General features: G+C 37.3%; 1 protein-coding gene across 1 annotated transcript; it reads left to right on the forward strand.

Annotated features, from left to right (window-relative positions):
* Positions 1 to 14,798: 14,798 nt before the first annotated feature.
* On the forward strand, positions 14,799 to 15,776 carry LOC113622860 (keratin-associated protein 26-1-like; the record flags this gene model as incomplete). The annotated part of the gene is made up of 2 exons (XM_027111531.1): positions 14,799 to 15,219; positions 15,514 to 15,776. Coding segments are annotated over 2 exons (684 nt in total), but the record flags the coding sequence as incomplete, so codon positions are not given.
* Positions 15,777 to 18,494: the final 2,718 nt, after the last annotated feature.

The following is an 18,494-nucleotide window of genomic DNA, read 5'->3' on the forward strand; positions in this document are numbered from 1 at the left end:
ATATGGAAGGTCTGCATACAGAATCTGATTGAAAATTTTTGGTCTGGTATATTATATTGTTGTGAGTCTATAGAGGCTACAGTCAGAGAACTAAGTATAGTTGATCAGACGGTTCATTTGTAACTCAGGAATAAAAGCAAGAAAGGAATTATGCATATTTCATTGGAGTCTGTAAAATGTTATAGATTTTCAACATCTTAGAAAAGAGCATGAACTTCAAATCATATGAAACTGACATAACCTAGGTGTCAAGGAAGGTGTTTGGATGGTACGGAGTAAGATTTTTCTAAAACATGAGATCGATGGTCTGAATGTTGTTAGCAATTCTGTTTTTCATACCCATTAGTCCTTACCTGTTTTGTTTGTTTGTTTGTTTGAATTTATTTATTTATTTTTGGCTGTGTTGAGTCTTCATTTCCGTGCGAGGGCTTTCTCTAGTTGCGGCAAGCGGGGGCCACTCTTCATCACGGTGGGCGGCCTCTCACTATCTCGGCGTCTCTTCTTGTGGAGCACAGGCTCCAGACGCACAGGCTCAGTAACTGTGGCTCACGAGCCTAGTTGCTCCGCGGCATGTGGGATCTTCCCAGACCAGGGCTTGAACCCGTGTCCCCTGCATTGGCAGGCAGATTCTCAACCACTGCACCACCAGGGAAGCCCCCTTACCTGCTTTTAGTTAAATAATTATCCTTTTGAAAATGTTGAGCTTGTCGTAGACACTAATGGGATAAGAGAGATTATTTTGTTCCATGTTGCATCAGAGTCACTGACACCTTTCCTGAAGCCAAAATAGTCTTCTCTAGTTCTGTTTCCCATTTCTACCTTCAGAGAATGCCTATTACGCCCTCAGTTAGAAATTCTTTCATGTCAGAACTGTTCCATATTCTTGCCCTAGAACCCAAACAGAAAGAATGATAATTGATTGGGGAAAAAAAAGCCAAGAAAAGAACAACAAACCAACACAAAGCAAAAGCACTATACTTCTTTGGACAATTGATAACTCATCACTACTAGTTATATCGAGCGATGGCTTTGATAAGCAATAAAATATGCCATAGGCAGATAGGTACAAATAGACTAAACACTTAAAAATTAAATTTTGAATTAAAAAATACCTTTTTGTGGTTGTCTAGTACTAAGTCATTTGCCTGACTTTTACATAACTTTCTCTGGCTTTATGAAAACAAATTCATTAATGACATTCAAAGAGAGTTATTCCTTGGTGGCAAGAGGCAAAACCAATGTGGTTGCATCCAGACACAAGAACAAAGAAATCTCAAAGGTAAATACTGAAAATGGTCCATTACTATTCTTCCATCTCTCTATATGGTACTGCTTCAAGTCCAGGGCCAATGCCCCGGCAGGAGTTCAGTAACTACTAATTGTCAAAGATAATGAGAAAAGAAGACTGAAAATTCAATAAAAGACTAAGAATAACACCTCCCGTAGCAGTTCACTGCCTTGTCACTATTGCTTCATGGTCTGTAGCATGCTGTTTATTTAAATTGAATGTGCAGATTGTAACACTTGGATTTAAAAGCTCTCTTCCACCATAAATCCTGTCAACCTTTACAGTAGGGCTATTAATTGTTGTTGTTTCCCCTTGGAATGAGCTACATTCACTCTGACACTCTCTATGTTAGGAAACCGATGTAACAATGCATGTTGAGATTCTCAAGAACAAAATATCATCCTCTAGACTTCATATTTTATTAAATGAAGCTGCAGGAGAAAGAAATAATTTAAAATTTTAGCTATATTGATACTCACAAGTGCTCTACTGTATTTATTTAATGATTGGATTTACAGTAAATCATAGTAAAGCTTTGTAGTGATCACAGGTGTACTTAACATATTAAAATTAGAATATCCATTACTACTGAGTGAAATATTTTTCAGAAATCTTTCTCAGGAAACAGAAACAGACGTCAGTGTAGTTATTTCATTTTTCAAGTCTATATTTCTTCAGCAGATTGTTTAAAGTGGGCCTGCTCCCATTTCCTGTCTCCCAGATGCCGCAGCTGATGGTGGCTTGGTCCCTGGGAGTCTGGTTTAATTTCCTGCAGTAAATGACTATGGTGATCAAAGTATTGATCTTGAGATGGTACTGGAGGGTCTTCTAATGTAAGGCTAGCTCTCTGACGCCCTCAGGCTACGAACAGAATGCTAGGCAATCCAAAAAATATAGGCTACACTCTGACCCCCGAGCCAGTCTGGAGGACAAATACCATCTGAAGCTGTGTTCGGTTCTGAAACATGTCCAATCAGGGTTGTGTCTCCCATACATCCATCAGGTAGCTGAGTGAAATGCTGAAGTCCCTAAGTATTTGTTGTAAAGGCCAATTACCCATTTGTACATGAATTCTTCTTATGGTCCCTCATTGCTCTCACAGTTACATTTTCATAGAATCACAATTATTTCTAAACGTTTAAGAGATGTTTAATGAGCTTCACTTATCATACAGTTAGTAAATATTCTTGCCGAGGTTATGTGATTTACTTAAGCAGCGTCCCGGCTAGAACTCAGGCCTAGTGACTCTCATTCTGGCGTCCCACTGGCCATAATCCAGAGTATCCCTCGTGAGAAATTTATTAAAAATATTTAAATGTACTAAGCACAATAATTTTAATGACCCTTATATGTACATTAAAGGCCGCACATAACACATAAAAAACCTTTACTGGATCATAAATGTGGCCTATATTAAATTAATTATGCAGATGTAATAAACATTAATCTATCCTCAGATTTTCAAGTATCTTTTAATGAAGGTTGGAATATTGTTTTTCCAAATGCGTGGTTTGCTGAATGGTAAATAAGACCATAATTTCTTTATTTTTGAGATTCAGTGGGTACTCTTCTATGGTTTTAATTAGTCATATTTCCTGACTTCTAAATAACTGAGTTATGTTTATCAACATTTTTGAAACTGGGAGTCAGAATAAAGCTTGCACTGGATGCCAATGCTCATCACTTAAAACCTTCTAGAAGTCACAGCACAAGAAGGAAATGGCACTAAGTGTAGGTAATTTGCTTAGAATCCACGCTGAGGTCATCTTGCCTTTCAATAATTGCTCAGCTAAAAACTACAGCTGTGATTTCCCTGGAGATCATCGCCACGTTTCCTTGTCCCCTCTAGTAACGCTTCCTCCATGCCATGTGATCCTCAGAGGTGTTGAAGCTGAATCCGGCCTCTGTACCCTGACATGGAATTAAATCTCAGAGACAGAGTTTTGGGTGAAGTAGAAAAGAATAACTTTATTGCTTTGCCAGGCAAAGGGGGCCACAGTGGGCTAATGCCCTCAAAACTGTGTGTCCCGACCTGGGGGGAGGGGTAGTGAGAAGTTTTATAGTAATAGTTCAAAGAGGGTGTGATCCACTCATGGACAAGCTTCTGACTGGTTGGTGGTGAGGTAAGTGGGGGTCAGCATCATCAACCGTCTTGTTCCAACTGGTCTGGGGTCGACGTGCTTGTGGGCAGCATACTATCCTTTACTGTTATTTTCTCCCCCTGGTGGTGGTTTCAGTATCCACAGGACAGCTCAAAGATATTGTGATGCATATCCCTTGATGGTGCACCAGGACCCTGCCCCAAGGCTGCACTACTGTTTCTTTTGACTGCCCGTCCCTTGTCTCCACATCCCTTCCCTTCCCTAATTAGCAACACTTTGAATCTGCTGGTTGGAACTCAGGGAAGGTCATGGAGGCTGAATAAAGCCTATTTCCTGTAATCAAGAAACGAGGGACACAGAAAGGCTTTTGTGCCCAGGAACCCCACAGGGCCCTGCTCTGTATCAGTGTCCTCTGCTTAGCAAGTGGCAGTCATGGCAGAACCCAGCTCTTGAAGGACTGCCAAGAAACTGGAAGGGATCCACCTACTGCCAACCAGCATGCCTGCACACAGCTCCTGTGAAACCACATCCTACACCTTTCTGCTGATGGTATGTTCAGAGCTTCCCATACAATCATTACCTGCCTTTATCTTCTGAGGTCTTTAGTCCCTACTATCCAGCAACCTGCACTCAAAACGTTGGGCTACATGGACAGTACAAGGCTACATACAAGGTCTCGTGGCTATTCATCCCTGGGCTGTTGCTTATGGCTCATCCATGACTGAGGTTCAGCAGTGCTGACCCCTAGTGCAGTGCTTTTGCTTGTTAACAAATGAGCTACCTTATTCAACAACTTTTGCCCCTGAGTTCCATATCTTACACTTGGAGGTGTTTTGAGTAATCCCTCATAGTTGCCAATTCCTAAATAAAGTACCTAAACTGTACTACTTAGCCTGGTTGAGAGAGGTGGGCTCTCTTTTAAAAGACATGTTATATGGCTAGATTGTTCTAAAGAAAAATTTGCTATACCCAACTATTGTTTCACTATTGACTGTTTATTAACTAAACCATGATTTACCATTTTTCCTTTAATTTGTCAATTTTTTTTTTTTTTTTTTTTTTTTGCGGTACGCAGACCCCTCACTGCTGTGGCCTCTCCTGTTGCAGATGGGAGGCTCCGGACGCGCAGGCCCAGTGGCCATGGCTCATGGGCCCAGCCGCTCCATTGCATGTGGGATCCTCCCAGACCAGGGCACAAACCCGCGTCCCCTGCATCAGCAGGCGGACTCTCAACCACTGTGCCACCAGGGAAGCCCAATTTTTCAGTTTTTTTAATGTCCTTTAAGTTTTTAAGATATGTTTTCAATATGGCATCAAGCTGCTTACTTTATCTTCTGATAACTTTGATTGATTTCCACTAGTTACTGCTGTATAAATTTGTCATCATTATTTCCATATTATTATGATGATTGTATTTCTATTAAAAATTTCTGTCTTAATAAATGATTGCTAAAACAGAGTTAGTTAGGACATTGCAGTGCCACAGTTTCAGCTAGAAAGGAGAAACTGGTTAGAAAGGGCAATAAGAAACATAAAATGTCCAAGATTTTACCCTATTTGCAAGCTAACAAGATAGCCTGTCACAGCTTCATGGATGCTGGCAGAAGACATGCAACACCTGGATCAGAGAAAAAGACTTTATTATTCGTGGCAATAGCAGAGCCAGAGTGATAGCCTTTGCAGCAATTTCCTGAGCCTCAATTCACAAAGGCCAGTAGTAAGACGGCCAGATGATATCTATATACGTAGTGAGTTGTTTTATAGGAGAGGAATCTTGAGCTCAGGAAGCCTGAATCATGAACATGAGAATGGACAATAAGCATGCCTGTCACTTGCCCCAGAGAGAAATACTACATCTATTTTCCAAGGCTGTTTGCTATACAAATGTTCTTGCAAAGATAATTCAGAACAGAGGGAACCAGTGACTGTTCTAAAGACAGGCAGAAATGCAAGAGACCTATGGGGACTTTTTCCCCCCCAATATCCAACACGTCTCTACACTGCACTGCTTCTGTTGCTGAAATATTAGCTTCCCTGTGCACTGAGGCCGAACAGAAATACGGAGACAGGGATTTTAGAGGAAGAGAGAGATGGCTTCATTTTTTCTGCCAGGCAGAAGGGAAGACACAGAAGGCTAGTGCCACAAGAACTGTGTCTCCCCCTCCTTAGGAATCAGGGAAGATTTTATATGTGGGGCTCGCTGTCCGGGATATATGATAAGGATCAAAGTAGTGAACGTCTTGCATTCTTCCTTTCCTTTGCATTATTTCAAAACAGTCATAGCTAGCATCAGGGGGCCTGGAAATTGGTGTCTGGCAGTCTGATAATTGCATCTGTTTGCCTCTGGTTTATCGGCCGGTGAGCTTGTTTCTGAAATGCAAAAACTATAAGGGGTGATTTGTTATGAGGGACATATAGAATGTAAGTGCCGGGACATAATAATGTTAGGGAGTGAGAGGCACAGAATGTAAGTCACACAGAGTTAGGGGTGATAGGTGCCAAATGTAAATTACATAGTGTCAGGGAGTGAGGTTAGCTTTGTAAGTACAAATCTAGTTACTACAAATTAGTGACAGTTAAAGTAAAACAAGGAGTGATTAACACTTTCAGGCCAGATTATGTTTCTTCTCTAGCCTGTTCACTCTTCCCTTTATTTTCCTTGTTCTCAGGGAAGGGAAAACTTCAGTTCTATTTTTGCTGCAACACTTCTCATGAATTTTCCTGTGAGTTTGTCATTCCACTGGCTACTGTGATTAACCTGACCAACAGAGTCTACAAGCAAATCTATTCAATATGTCTTCCTCTGTATTTCAGTGAAGTTACTATTAATAGGTCCCCAAGCAGCATTAAATGGGTAGAGACTCCCTTTCACAAAGATTCCAATTAGCATAATCATCAGTCACGGGATCTTGTAGCTGAAAGGGGTCCCAAACCTACTAGCACTTCTATACAAACAGTTCTTCACAATCAAGGAGAATCTCCTTTGGAATTGACAGAATGGGGAAGTATAGGCCTATAACACTTGAAACAACAAAAGTACATTGAATGGACCCAAAAGGCCCCACCTACAAGGTCACATTATCTTCCCTTTCTTTCAATTTCTTCATTCTTTAATTTTTTGCATGAAGATTAAAACCTTAAGTCAGATCATTCATGCCCAAGTCTAATGTTGAAATGCTAGGTATTGGATGATTATTATGAAAGGTACTGTTTTATTTATCATAAAATTAGGTCTTCCATAGTCTTAGTGATGTTTCATATCATTATCAAGGAACTTACTGATTTAGGACTTTTTTTAAGGTAAAGGACCATTTGCTACATAATCCAATCCACATGTATTTTAGATAGGAATATTTTTAGTATTTTAGATAGGAGTATTTTTCCCCAGAATAGACCTGAATTTCTCTGGAGAAGAACTCCTGGTGATATAAGGTAGATGAGAATGGAACATATCTCCTTTTCCTACTTCCAACATGAAAAAAAAAAGAAAATATGGTTACTATTTATGGTAACCAATTCTCAGGTTTTCAGAGTATTTCATCACAGATTAACTTACCTGAATATAAAATAAGACCATCTCTAGAGGTATTAGTCAAGGAAAGAGATGAGAGGTTTTCAAATATTATGAGAAAACTTCTAGAAAAATAAAAAACCTCTTCATCTTGGGGAAAAAGAAAGCAAGAAACTATTCTATCAGAACTGGGGAATAGCCTGTTATAAAGACCAGGATAAAGACCTGAATCAATTAAATGTCAGTCTTTTAATTGAAGAAGAGTGATTCTCTATATTTTATGAAGCGTTATAAAATAATGCTTCAGAGGAAAAAAAGGCTTTAGGGAGCTCAAAGTCTTCATTTGTCCCTGCTGTTCTCTCTGGCAGGATAAAGGTTTGCTAGAGCCAAACTCCCAGAAACCAGCTATTGATTTTAGTGGGACTGCTGAGCTGCTGACAAGTCATAGCATTGCTATTTTGATCTCATGTATTAAAAACAAACAAACAAGAAACAACTAGAAAACCTTTACACTCTAAAATGATAATTTTTTCTTATAAAATCTTTTTCTGGAGTTCCTATGTGCCTAGAGAGTCTGGGGTAAAAAGTATTAAAAACAAACAAACAAGAAACAACTAGAAAACCTTTACACTCTAAAATGATAATTTTTTCTTATAAAATCTTTTTCTGGAGTTCCTATGTGCCTAGAGAGTCTGGGGTAAAAAGTAGCCAGGAGAAGTGCTTATGCTATGAAAGGAAATAGCTGAACAAGGGTCTTCTGTGACCAGGAGGTGAACTGGATACCCCTGGCTATAAAGTGCATTATATGGGAAAAATCCAAAACAAGCACTATAAAAGACCTATGCCTCTTTCTTTCTAGGAGGTTTAGGTTTAGAGTAAATCTTTGCTTTCACTATGAAAAGCTCTCAAAGAACCAAAAACAACGATTAGCTCTAATTTATAAAACTAATGGCCAAAAGGTCGAAGATATACATCAACATCCAATGAACAGATTACGAAACATCGGAAAGTATGACTTAAGACAGACTCTTTTCATTAATTTCTAAAATAAATGTTTACAAAAAGCAGTGAGCATGTTGAGCATTTTTAGCAATACAAACATAAATAAGGCTATAATGTCTTTAATATAATTATTACTGAGAAGCAAAAATAAGACGTATACTGAATAAAATATAAGGTACAAAATGATTAGTATAATAGGAGATAGGTAATGTAGAAATAAGTTCAAAGGGAAAAGAAATTACTTCTGCTTGGGCAGAAGTGAAGGTGTCCTGCTAGTTGTTATGTTTGACTTGAACTGTAAAGAATAAGTAAGATATGGGTAAGGAGAGACAGGGTAGAAAAGCATCTAAGGAGCAAAGAGGAAACCAGCAATGTTAGTGAGTCATTCATTTTCAGTAAATACTGAGAATGGCAAATAGGGTCATCCAAAAAAAAAAAAAAAACCTGAAGGACTTATGATTAGCAATGTATGTTTTTTGGACCCATATTATGAATAGCTTTGAATGACAATTTAGGGATCTTTGATTTCTTTCTTTCTTTTTTTTTTTTTCTTTTTTGTGGGCAATAGAGAAGTGTTCAAGATAAGTGCAACCAAGGAAGAGACATTACCTGAGCTAAATTTCACTATTAATCTCATCTTCGGGAATATGATAGAGATAGAAGTATTAATGAGGATAGTTTTATAAGTTTAAGCCAGTGTGACTAAGAGAATATGGTACCATAAGCAGATATAAAGTTCATGGGAGGAGGAATCAACTTGGGGGAAAGCACTATGTACATTGTGTACATATAAATATTTAATTTGAAGTATAAGGTGCCCCAGTGAAATGATCTAGAAGACAATTGCAAATGCAAGTACAGATATCGGGAAAGAGAGCAAGCTTATAATTATTAATTCAGAGGAATTCATGTAGAGCTATTAATTGTATGCTTAACATTAATGAATGCAGATTGATAAGAATGCAGAAGAAGAAGAGGCTTAAGAAGGATCATATTCTGGGGAATAGAAGGAGAGAAGGGAAGTAGATAAAGACGAAACAGGTATTCCATGGAACAGAAATAGAACCTTGAGATTAAAGCATTGCTGAAATAGAAGGAGAACAATGTTTCAAAGTAGAAAGTATGGAGAGCAATGTCAAATGTGCCATGGAGTTCAGAACAAGGGCCAAGATAGCTGTTGGGTAGGGAATTAATCATTGGTGATCTTTAAGATAACAGCTTGAAATGTTGGTGAGGATAGAAATTAGATTTCAAAAAAAAAAAAGAATGAGTGGAGAAACGTAGGCAAAGAAGTCTTTAAGACACGAGGTTGTATTTCTTAAATACAACATCAAAAACACAATCTATAAATTAAAAATTAATAAATTGAACTTCATCAAAATTAAAAATATCTGCTCTTCAAAAAGTCATTATTACAGGAATAAAAAGACAAGCCACAGACTGTTAGGGAATATTTTTAAATCATATATCTAATAAAGGAGTTGTATTTAAAATATTTAAAGAACACTCCAAACTCAACAATAAGAAAGCAAACAACCCAATAGAAAAATGTACAAAACATAGAGCAGTTTCTTTATTAAAGAAGATATAAAATAAGCAATGATGGAAAATGGAAAATAAGCAATGTCTCTGCTCAGAATCATCAGTCACCAGCAATCTAAAACCACAATGAAATACTACTATATACAGTTAATAGAATGACTAAAATTTTTAAAACTGTAACTATACCAAATGTTGGAAAAAAACCTGAAACAACTTGAGCTCTTATACACTGCTGGTGGGAATATAAAATGATGCAGTCACTTTGGAAAGCATTCTGTTCCTTAAAAGTTAAACATTGACGTATCATATGATCACATCATTCCACTCAAAGTGTCTGCCCAAGAGAATTGAATGCATGTGTCCATTCAAAAACTTGTATACAAATGTTCATAGTATATTTGTGTTTGTAGTTTCCAAAAACTGCACACAACCCAATTGTCCATCAACTTATGAGTAGATAAACATATTATATTATATCCACATCATGGAACACTGAACAGCAATTCAAGGAACAACTATACCATGGATGAATCTCAAAATAAGTATACTTAGTGAAAGAAAGAAAAAAAGAATATAGGTTCTACAATTTCATTTCATTTAATGAAATGTTAGAAAATAGAAACTAACACAAAGTGGCAGAAGGAAGATTAATGGTTGCCTGGGGATGGGGTAGGGGTGGAGTGAGGTGGAGAAAGCTGGAGGGGAAGGACTACATGGGGCATAAGGAGATTTTTGGGGAGTGATGAATATGATTATTATCTTGATTTGGGTTTAAACAAATGTGAAAACTTATCAAACTGTACTCTTTAAATATGCTTAGCTTATTGTACGTCAATTATACCTCAATAAAGCTGATAAAACATGTTGGCACAGAGAAATTCAAAACATTTGAATAGGGATGCTGTGAGGATTAAATCAGTTAATACATGTAAAACATGTAAAACCATGTCTGGTATGTAATAAGGACTCAGTAAATAGTAACTAATAATGTGAAAGGGACACAATTCAAGGATTAAATATAAATTGTGGAAGGGGTACCTCCACCTACACTGTCTTTAATACAGGAATGAAAGGATTCAAATGATTTTCTAACATCATGGAGGGAAAGTTCTTGTGTAAGAATAAAGTAGGAATGAGTGTAGCAAATTTTGTTGAAATCACACATAAGCCATAGTTTCCATACTCAAGAATATTATAGTAAAAATTCAATTGAAAGTAGATTACAGCCTGACAACTTTATCAGTTACCGCAAACTCTACATTACTTAATTCTTTCAATTGATTATAATTTCATGATTTTACACATGGCATCCAACAGGGGGTGCTAAAATTAGAACGCTTCATTATGTTGCAGATTGCAATGTACTGACTTTAGATAATTAACTGGTTGTCTTCTCTAAGCCAAGCTAAGATGAATACTAATCAGAATATTAGGATGGGCAGGAGAAAAAAAAGCTTGACAGAAGGGTGTTCAGTCCACCTGAATCTCTTTCTGTCTTCGTGTTCTTTTATATTCCTTGAAAGTTGACTTTCCCTGGTGAAAATGGATAGATGGTGATAAAAGTATGTAAAAGAGATTCTTGACTAAGTAATGGTCAATCTTTATTTGATAAAGAAAATCTAAGTTATAATTTGTGAATGTTATATTTATTAAGGATCAACTAAGTTTCTCCACATGCATTGAGAATAATGATCACACCTACTTGAACGGGATGTAGTGAGGATTAAATCAGTTAATACATATAAAGCACTTAGAACAATGCCTGGTGTATAATAAGGACTCAGTAAATAATAGCTAATAAGTGTTCCGTAATATATTCAGAAAATAAGTCATGTAAAAAGAATGTTTTTCTTGCAATGCAAAGAAAGGAGTGTGTGTATGTGTGTGTGTGTTTTCACACACACACACACACATTTCTTTCTTTGCATTGCAAGAAACAGTGGGTTTTCCCTCTTTCCAATCTGTGCTGTAATTTAATCATAGCTCTCTCTTCTTGAAATCAGTTACTGGATCACTGTGCCTGTAGGACAAAATCTTAACTACTTCCTTGATGATTGAATTAGATTTAGCATGTGAATCTAAGTTACTTACTACAGCTTGCCTGTAAGAACCCTCCACTGAAAACATGGTCAACATTTTTTTTTCTGTCTTTATACCTTTTGCCACAGCGTGAATTGTCTTTATATTCTCCAAACACCTGCCATTCCCTCCTATCCCTCAAAATTAATATCAAAAGCCAACTTTAGGTAAAGCCCATGAACAACGTTTGCCCTTCTCCATATACCATTTATAGAACTTATTAAACAGTGACTTGGATTGTGTATCCATCTTATCACATCTACAAGATTGGATGTGTCTGGAAGCAGAAATCAATAGTATCTTTGTATCATTGTCAACGTCTATCATGTTTTGCACATACAAAATGTTCAATAAATATTTGTTGAATGAATGAGTGAATACAAGGGAGTCATTTATTGGCATAAGTTTATTGTTGCAATGCTCTGAGGATTCTTTGTGTCCAAGAAAAAGGGAAAATTGGGGTTGTTTTTTCTAGAGCAGGAGAGGTAAGGACCCCTAGTTCATTGAAGAAAAAGCAACAAAGTGGGTAAATCTGGAGGAACACACAGGATACCCAGTTCCTCAGTCCCTTCCTGGGCTCTTGCATCAGAAGAGCCTGAAACATGTAGTTTATAAAAGCTTACTAATGAGGTACCTGCTGTTATGTCTGCATGAGCTCTACTTGTATACTGAGAGAGTCATTATCAAAAAACGTCAGTTCAACATTTGTTATATTAGGGGACAACCTACATTCAAGGCACTTCTAATTTTTGAAATCCATGAATATTTTTGCAGTGTTACCTACTCACAACAGAAAAATGAGAGTCTTGTGGAGGTGCTCTAAAGGCATTAAACCCAAGGTGGTACTCTTTGGAATGGGTTAAGAATTCCAAAGCAAGAAAATTAATTATTCTGCTATAGTGTTTTGCAGTCTACACTTACTTTTTCTTACATCTCAACATATCCTAAAATGACACTGAAAATAGACATAAATATTTCTGTTGTTTCATGAAAGGATACTGATAGTGACTGGGGATCAGAGTGATTATGCAAATTGCCCAGGGTCACCCAGTTAGTAAATGATGGTATCGATGTATCTATACACTGTCATATTGGATAATGGGAAATAAAACATTTTAGGGGTCAAGGACAAACAAACAAATGTTTGAACCCCCTTTGTTTAAATGTTTCTCTTCATATCAAAACTTTCCATATCTCAATTTTTTTCATATGAATACTTGAAATTTTAAAATTTACTGTGAAGAATTATGAGAATAAATTGACATTACACATGTGGGTATGCACATTGCAAGGTGTTGCCCAGAATAGACACTAATACATATACATACATACACACAAATATATTGATGTACTTATGATGCAGATGTCAGACTCTTGCTTATAAATGAGAAGAGCAGGCATAAACAGCATTGACCTATAAAACTGATAAGCCTTCAATTAAATATGGCTATACTTATTACTAACGCCATTCAGCTGAAGCATCCAGGATTTCACAACAGGACTCTTGCAATGTGTACAAACAGTATCACGTGATGAAAGCTGGCAGGGTGGGGAGAGGAGTGAGGGGGGACTCCTCAAACACATCAGGTACAAATCGTCAAAGGGTAATGTTCTCTGACCTAAAATACTGAGATAATTTCAACATGTTAGCACAGAACCTCAGAGGCTAAATCATTTTCTTTTCCTATTTCTCTCCCTGGCAGTAAAATAGTGCTGTATTGGCTCGCAGAGAAATCAATCTATTTCACAGATTCTACTCCAGGACAGAGGGAGAATTAATAAGCATATTCACTGAACATAAAAATAAAAGAAAGTGCTGTGATTTACATTGAATTTTTAGCTAAGGGGAATTGGAACTTAGATCCAGTAGATAATTTTTTTTTTTTAAATAGCCCTTGAAACCACTAGATATGTTGGTATATGAAAAATACAGTGGGATGGTTGAGGCTAAACACAATCATGCATCGTTTAAACAAAGTTTTACCAGAAAATATATCCCCAAATAACCTTCAAAGTATTCATACTTAGGAAAACTCTACAGTTATTTTGATGCTATTGCCCATGTACAGCAGTTTAAATGTTCCTCTTTGGAAACTGCCATCAGAATCAATGTAAAAAGCAAAACCAAATCCATTTCTATGTCTTAATCATTGTTTTATTTTTTTTTTTTAACCAAGAACATTAGTTTTCAGTTGGAACATGAGTAACCATGAAATGATAAGCCTATAATAATTATGAAAAATGTCATGTTGTATCATTTTTTTAAAGGGGTTTTACTTATTTGCTTCTGTTTGCAGTAAGATCCATAATTTAAACTGAGCCCAATTTATTTATTTGTATAAGAATACACATAAATCAAACTTTCAACTTGACTTAATTTATTTATTGAAATGAATAAAATGAGCAGGACTTTTTAAAAAAGATATTTCACTGGGGAGTCACTTTCCACCAGGATTCTAAAATAGAGCAAAGCACAAATTTCGGCACATTGAAATTTTCTATAGTATACTATTTTTATTTATTTATTTATTTTTTGCGGTACGCTGGCCTCTCACTGCTGAGGCCTCTCCCGTTGCGGAGCACAGGCTCCGGACGCGCAGGCTCAGCGGCCATGGCTCACGGGCCCAGCCGCTCCGCGGCATGTGGGATCTTCCCGGACCGGGACACGAACCCATGTCCCCTGCATCGGCAGGCGGACTCTCAACCACTGCGCCACCAGGGAAGACCAATATAGTATACTATTTTTAGACTCTCTCTGCCCCAAATCGTATAGGTTATAGGATTTTTCATTCTTTTACGACATAATTGCTTTCAAGTTTTTTACCTTTGGCAATTTCCAAAAAGCATAGAATTCCCCCTCAAAGAGGGATAATTTGCCATTGTTTTAAAGAAGTTCGTTACCACTATTCAAGTCAATTTCAAGAGACAAATTCTAAGAATGTTTATGTAGTGGCGGTTATAGTTAAAATAAGTAAATGACCTTTAAAATACCTGTTTAGGTTGGATAATTTAAGAAGCAGAGGTACTATTACAATTCCGTCACACTGCTTTATAGATATACTTAATCGATGGAAGGCATTGCAAGGAGCACCCAGTGTTATGGGAGGTGGTGACACCACTTCTTGGGCTATAATAGAGTTCTGATGCCATCTCAGGCAACAAGGAGGAAGAGAGTCTGTACAGAATCACCACCTTCTGTGGGTATTTCAGGGAGCAAGCCGAATGAGAAACTTGAAACCTCACTTCTTTCAAATCAACCGCTGCCTGCTCTTGAAATCTTACTGTGCCTGGGCACAACGACTGCTCTGGAAACTACAGCTTGAGATTCCTTAGAAATGCCTGTCATGTTCCTTCTCCCTCCTCCATTGCCCTCTGCTCTACGAATGTGAGCGGTGGGGATGTTCTCTGCTTGCCCAGCAGCTGTCAAGACCATACCTGGCTCCTGAACGACGGCCAAGAGACCTGCAGTGAACCTACCAGCTGCCAGCCAGCCAGCTGTCAGCCCAGCAACTGTGAAACTTCCAGCTGCCCTTCCTCTAGTTGCTATGTGCCCAGACCCTGCCAAGGCACCAGTTTTCTTCCTGCTTCTTCTTGCATCTCTGGATCCTGCTTCCCAGTATGCTATAGACCTCTGAGCTATGTGTCTAGCAGCTGCCAACCCCAGAGACTCCTCACTTATGGATGCCGCCTCTTGGGTTATTTGCCTGGTGGTCCTCATACCCACAGCATTACCCACTGTAATGCTTTTCTCACTTGATCCACTGAAATCGTCTTTTCATACATTTACCCTTTCTATTATTGCCGTCATCACTCAAGTTGGGTTGTGTTCCCCTTTGGTGAATACATACGTTTCTTACTGCCATCTTGACTCTTATCTCTAGTGTCTTCTCTTTAGCTTGAATACTGTGTTTAGAGTTAACACTCCTAAAATTAATTTCATCATATGACTCTTACTCAACAATGTCAATAACTCTCTTTTGCCCACAGAGAATTATCCAAACACTTGATTTTCCCTCCTCTACTTCCCAGTAGAGACTCTCTATATTTGCTTCATGTCTCCAATTACTCCACATTTGCCCTCATTTCATATCATCTTCTTGTTCACCCTACCCTTCCTCTCCTTTGGGATAATTCTTTTGGCATTGTGTCCAACAGTCTCAGACCTCTGCATCCTCTCTTCAGTGGATGCCAGCCTCTGACACATGTGTTTAGTACTTGCCATCCATCTTGCTCTGCCTGGGGAGGCCTGTAACTTCCTTATTCCAGCTAATAATCACGCTGAAGATCCAAGACAAAAATTTAAACTCCATGGACTTTTGCTTCTTCTTTCCTAGTATGTAGTGACTGCTTTTTCTTGATTGTCCTGTGCCTGATCTAATGAAAGCTGTTCCTTTCACAGTTTTATCTTTTTTTTCATCTCTCCTTGCCATAAAATTATTTGGTTTAGAATGCTATTCAATGTCGCTTAGGTGTGGGAAGAATTTATTTGGTTTGGGTTGTAATAAAAGAGTTTAAGTCAGAACTAAGAATCTGGTTCTTCAGTTTGTCTTTCATTATTTTATTTTAACACACACATGGCCAACCTCAACTCCCTGCAGAAGTATCTAGGACATGGTACACTCAACCGTATGTTTTTATCTCACAGTAGGGGAATAGCTTGATGGTTTAATCCTCAAACTGATTTATAGATCTCTGATATCTCTGATCCTACATACTTAAGAGACCCAAAAAGTCCTTGGTGGAAGTTATATTGAAAAGGTAAGATTAGGAATGATTTCCTTATCTTTCTCTTCCAGTGAACATACTTTGACCAGAATGTCCTTTCTGAATCATATTTCACTCTTGCTTGTCTTTGATGGCTTCTTATGATCTATTCCTATAAAATGAAAATACAGACCCCTTATCATGACATCTGGTTTTTTTTTTCTTCATTGTCTTTCTCCCTCCCACTTCTTTGGCTTCATCTTCTCAGTATTGCAAATTCTAAGCTCCTATGATTCTACTTACGTGTAGTTCCCTAAACATGCTGCTTCTTATAAGCATCCACACTTTTGCATGTCATCATCAAGACCAGGATGAACTTCTGATCTATCTACCCTGAAGACTCATAGTCACTTTTAAAAACACAGCCCAACTTTATGAAACAGTTAATTTACTCAGTAAAAGTTTTATTACTTACTTACTACATCCCAAGCCATCCTGTGCCAGGCACAAGAGATACACAGGTGCATAAGACAAACTTGAACTCTCTCAGTATTTACCAGAAGTCACATACTATGGGACATATCTGTATTAAAGGTACAATTTTTTCCTCATTCAACATAAAATGTGTAGGGGTATGTATTTCAAAAAATAAAGTAAGGAACTTCCCTTGTGGTCGAGTGGTTAAGACTTCGTGCTTCCAATGCAGGGGGTGCAGGTTCAATCCCTGGTCAGGGAACTAAGATCCTGCATGCCGTGGGGCATAGCCAAAAATAAATAAATAAACAAACAAAACCAAAAAAAGTGCTGCTTTATCAGCAAACAGAATTTTAATAAATAAAATAAAACTAAAGTGTAAAGGCATGAATGTTCACCTTTTTGAGGAACTGTAATGTTTAGAAACTTTGTCAGTGTGCAAGAAAGACAATGTTCTCTAGATGTTAACTAGTGGTTGTTCCCTTTAGAGAAGGCATGTACCTCTGGTTCTCAGAACCCATCTGTCCTTATGGATCTTCTGACATGGAAGCTGAATGTTGGTTTCTCTTATCACTATGTTCATGCTACTGTTTCAAAACCCAATTTAGTTCATTATTTTGCCTTACTTGCCTGGCTCTCCTAGATATTTTGAGTTTGTGACATCTGTACCCTTTATTTTTCGAAGCTTTTCCCAGACCCTCTCCTTGCCCCTTACGCTAATGAGTAAATCACACCTTGACTTAGCTTTCCTTTTATCTCAGACATATTTCTATTGCTGATCTTGTTGGACTGATTATTTTTTAAAATAATTTTAAATGAGATTTTAGTTGAAATGTGATATACATATGAATTTGTACACAAATCGTTACTTCACAGATGTAGCCTTTATTCTGACCTCTAACCCATATATTAGTTTTGCCTGTTTTTGAACTTTAAAATGAAATTATATAGTATCTACCAATTTGTCTTGGGATTCTTTATTAAATATTGTGTTTGTGTGATTCTTGCACGCTATTAAACATACCAGTAGTCTGTTTATTTTCCTTTATGTATAATATTCAAGGTACCAAAACACCAAAAGGTATTTATTCATTCTGCTGTTGCTGGTCAGAAAGGCTGTTTCAAGCTTGGATCTGTTAGAAATAATGTATAAAATACTCTTTTATTCTTGTACATATCTTTTGATATACAAATGGAGATATTTCTATTGGGTAATATATTTAGGAGTAAAGTTGACAAATTGTATGAAACGTGCCTGCTCAGCTTTATTTTATCCCATGACAAAGTTATGCCTTGTAGCTATACCAATATTGATTTCTACTCTCAAAAGCATAAGAATTCCAGTTGCTTTACATCCTCATCCATATTTATAATTGTTAGTTCTTTTAAGCTTAGCCATTCTAGTGAGTATGTAGTTATAACCAATATTGGTTTTATTTTGAATTTCTCTGTTGATTCATCAGGTTGAGAACATTTTTAAAATGCGTCTGGCCATTTGAATATTATTTGTGTGTATGTGTGTGTATGTGTGTGTGTGTGTAGTAGATATTCAGGTCCTTAGCTCATGGTTTTAGTTGGTTGTCTGTTTTTAGGATGCTAAGAGTCTTTTATGTAGTCCATATATTAGGTCTTTGTTGGAGATATATATATTTAATATCTTCTCCCATATCACTGCCTGCCTTTTCACTTAATCATGCCTTTAGACTGGTACAAATTCCTTACTTTAAGTTAATCCAATTTATCAATCTTTTATTTATGGTTAGTACTTTTTTGTCCTTATTAAGAAAATTAA

The sequence above is a fragment of the Aethalodelphis obliquidens genome, unplaced genomic scaffold (genome assembly GCF_003676395.1).
Source record: "Aethalodelphis obliquidens isolate GAN/ISIS:26980383/991018 unplaced genomic scaffold, ASM367639v1 scaffold1, whole genome shotgun sequence".
NCBI classification, from domain to species: Eukaryota; Metazoa; Chordata; class Mammalia; order Artiodactyla; family Delphinidae; genus Aethalodelphis; species Aethalodelphis obliquidens.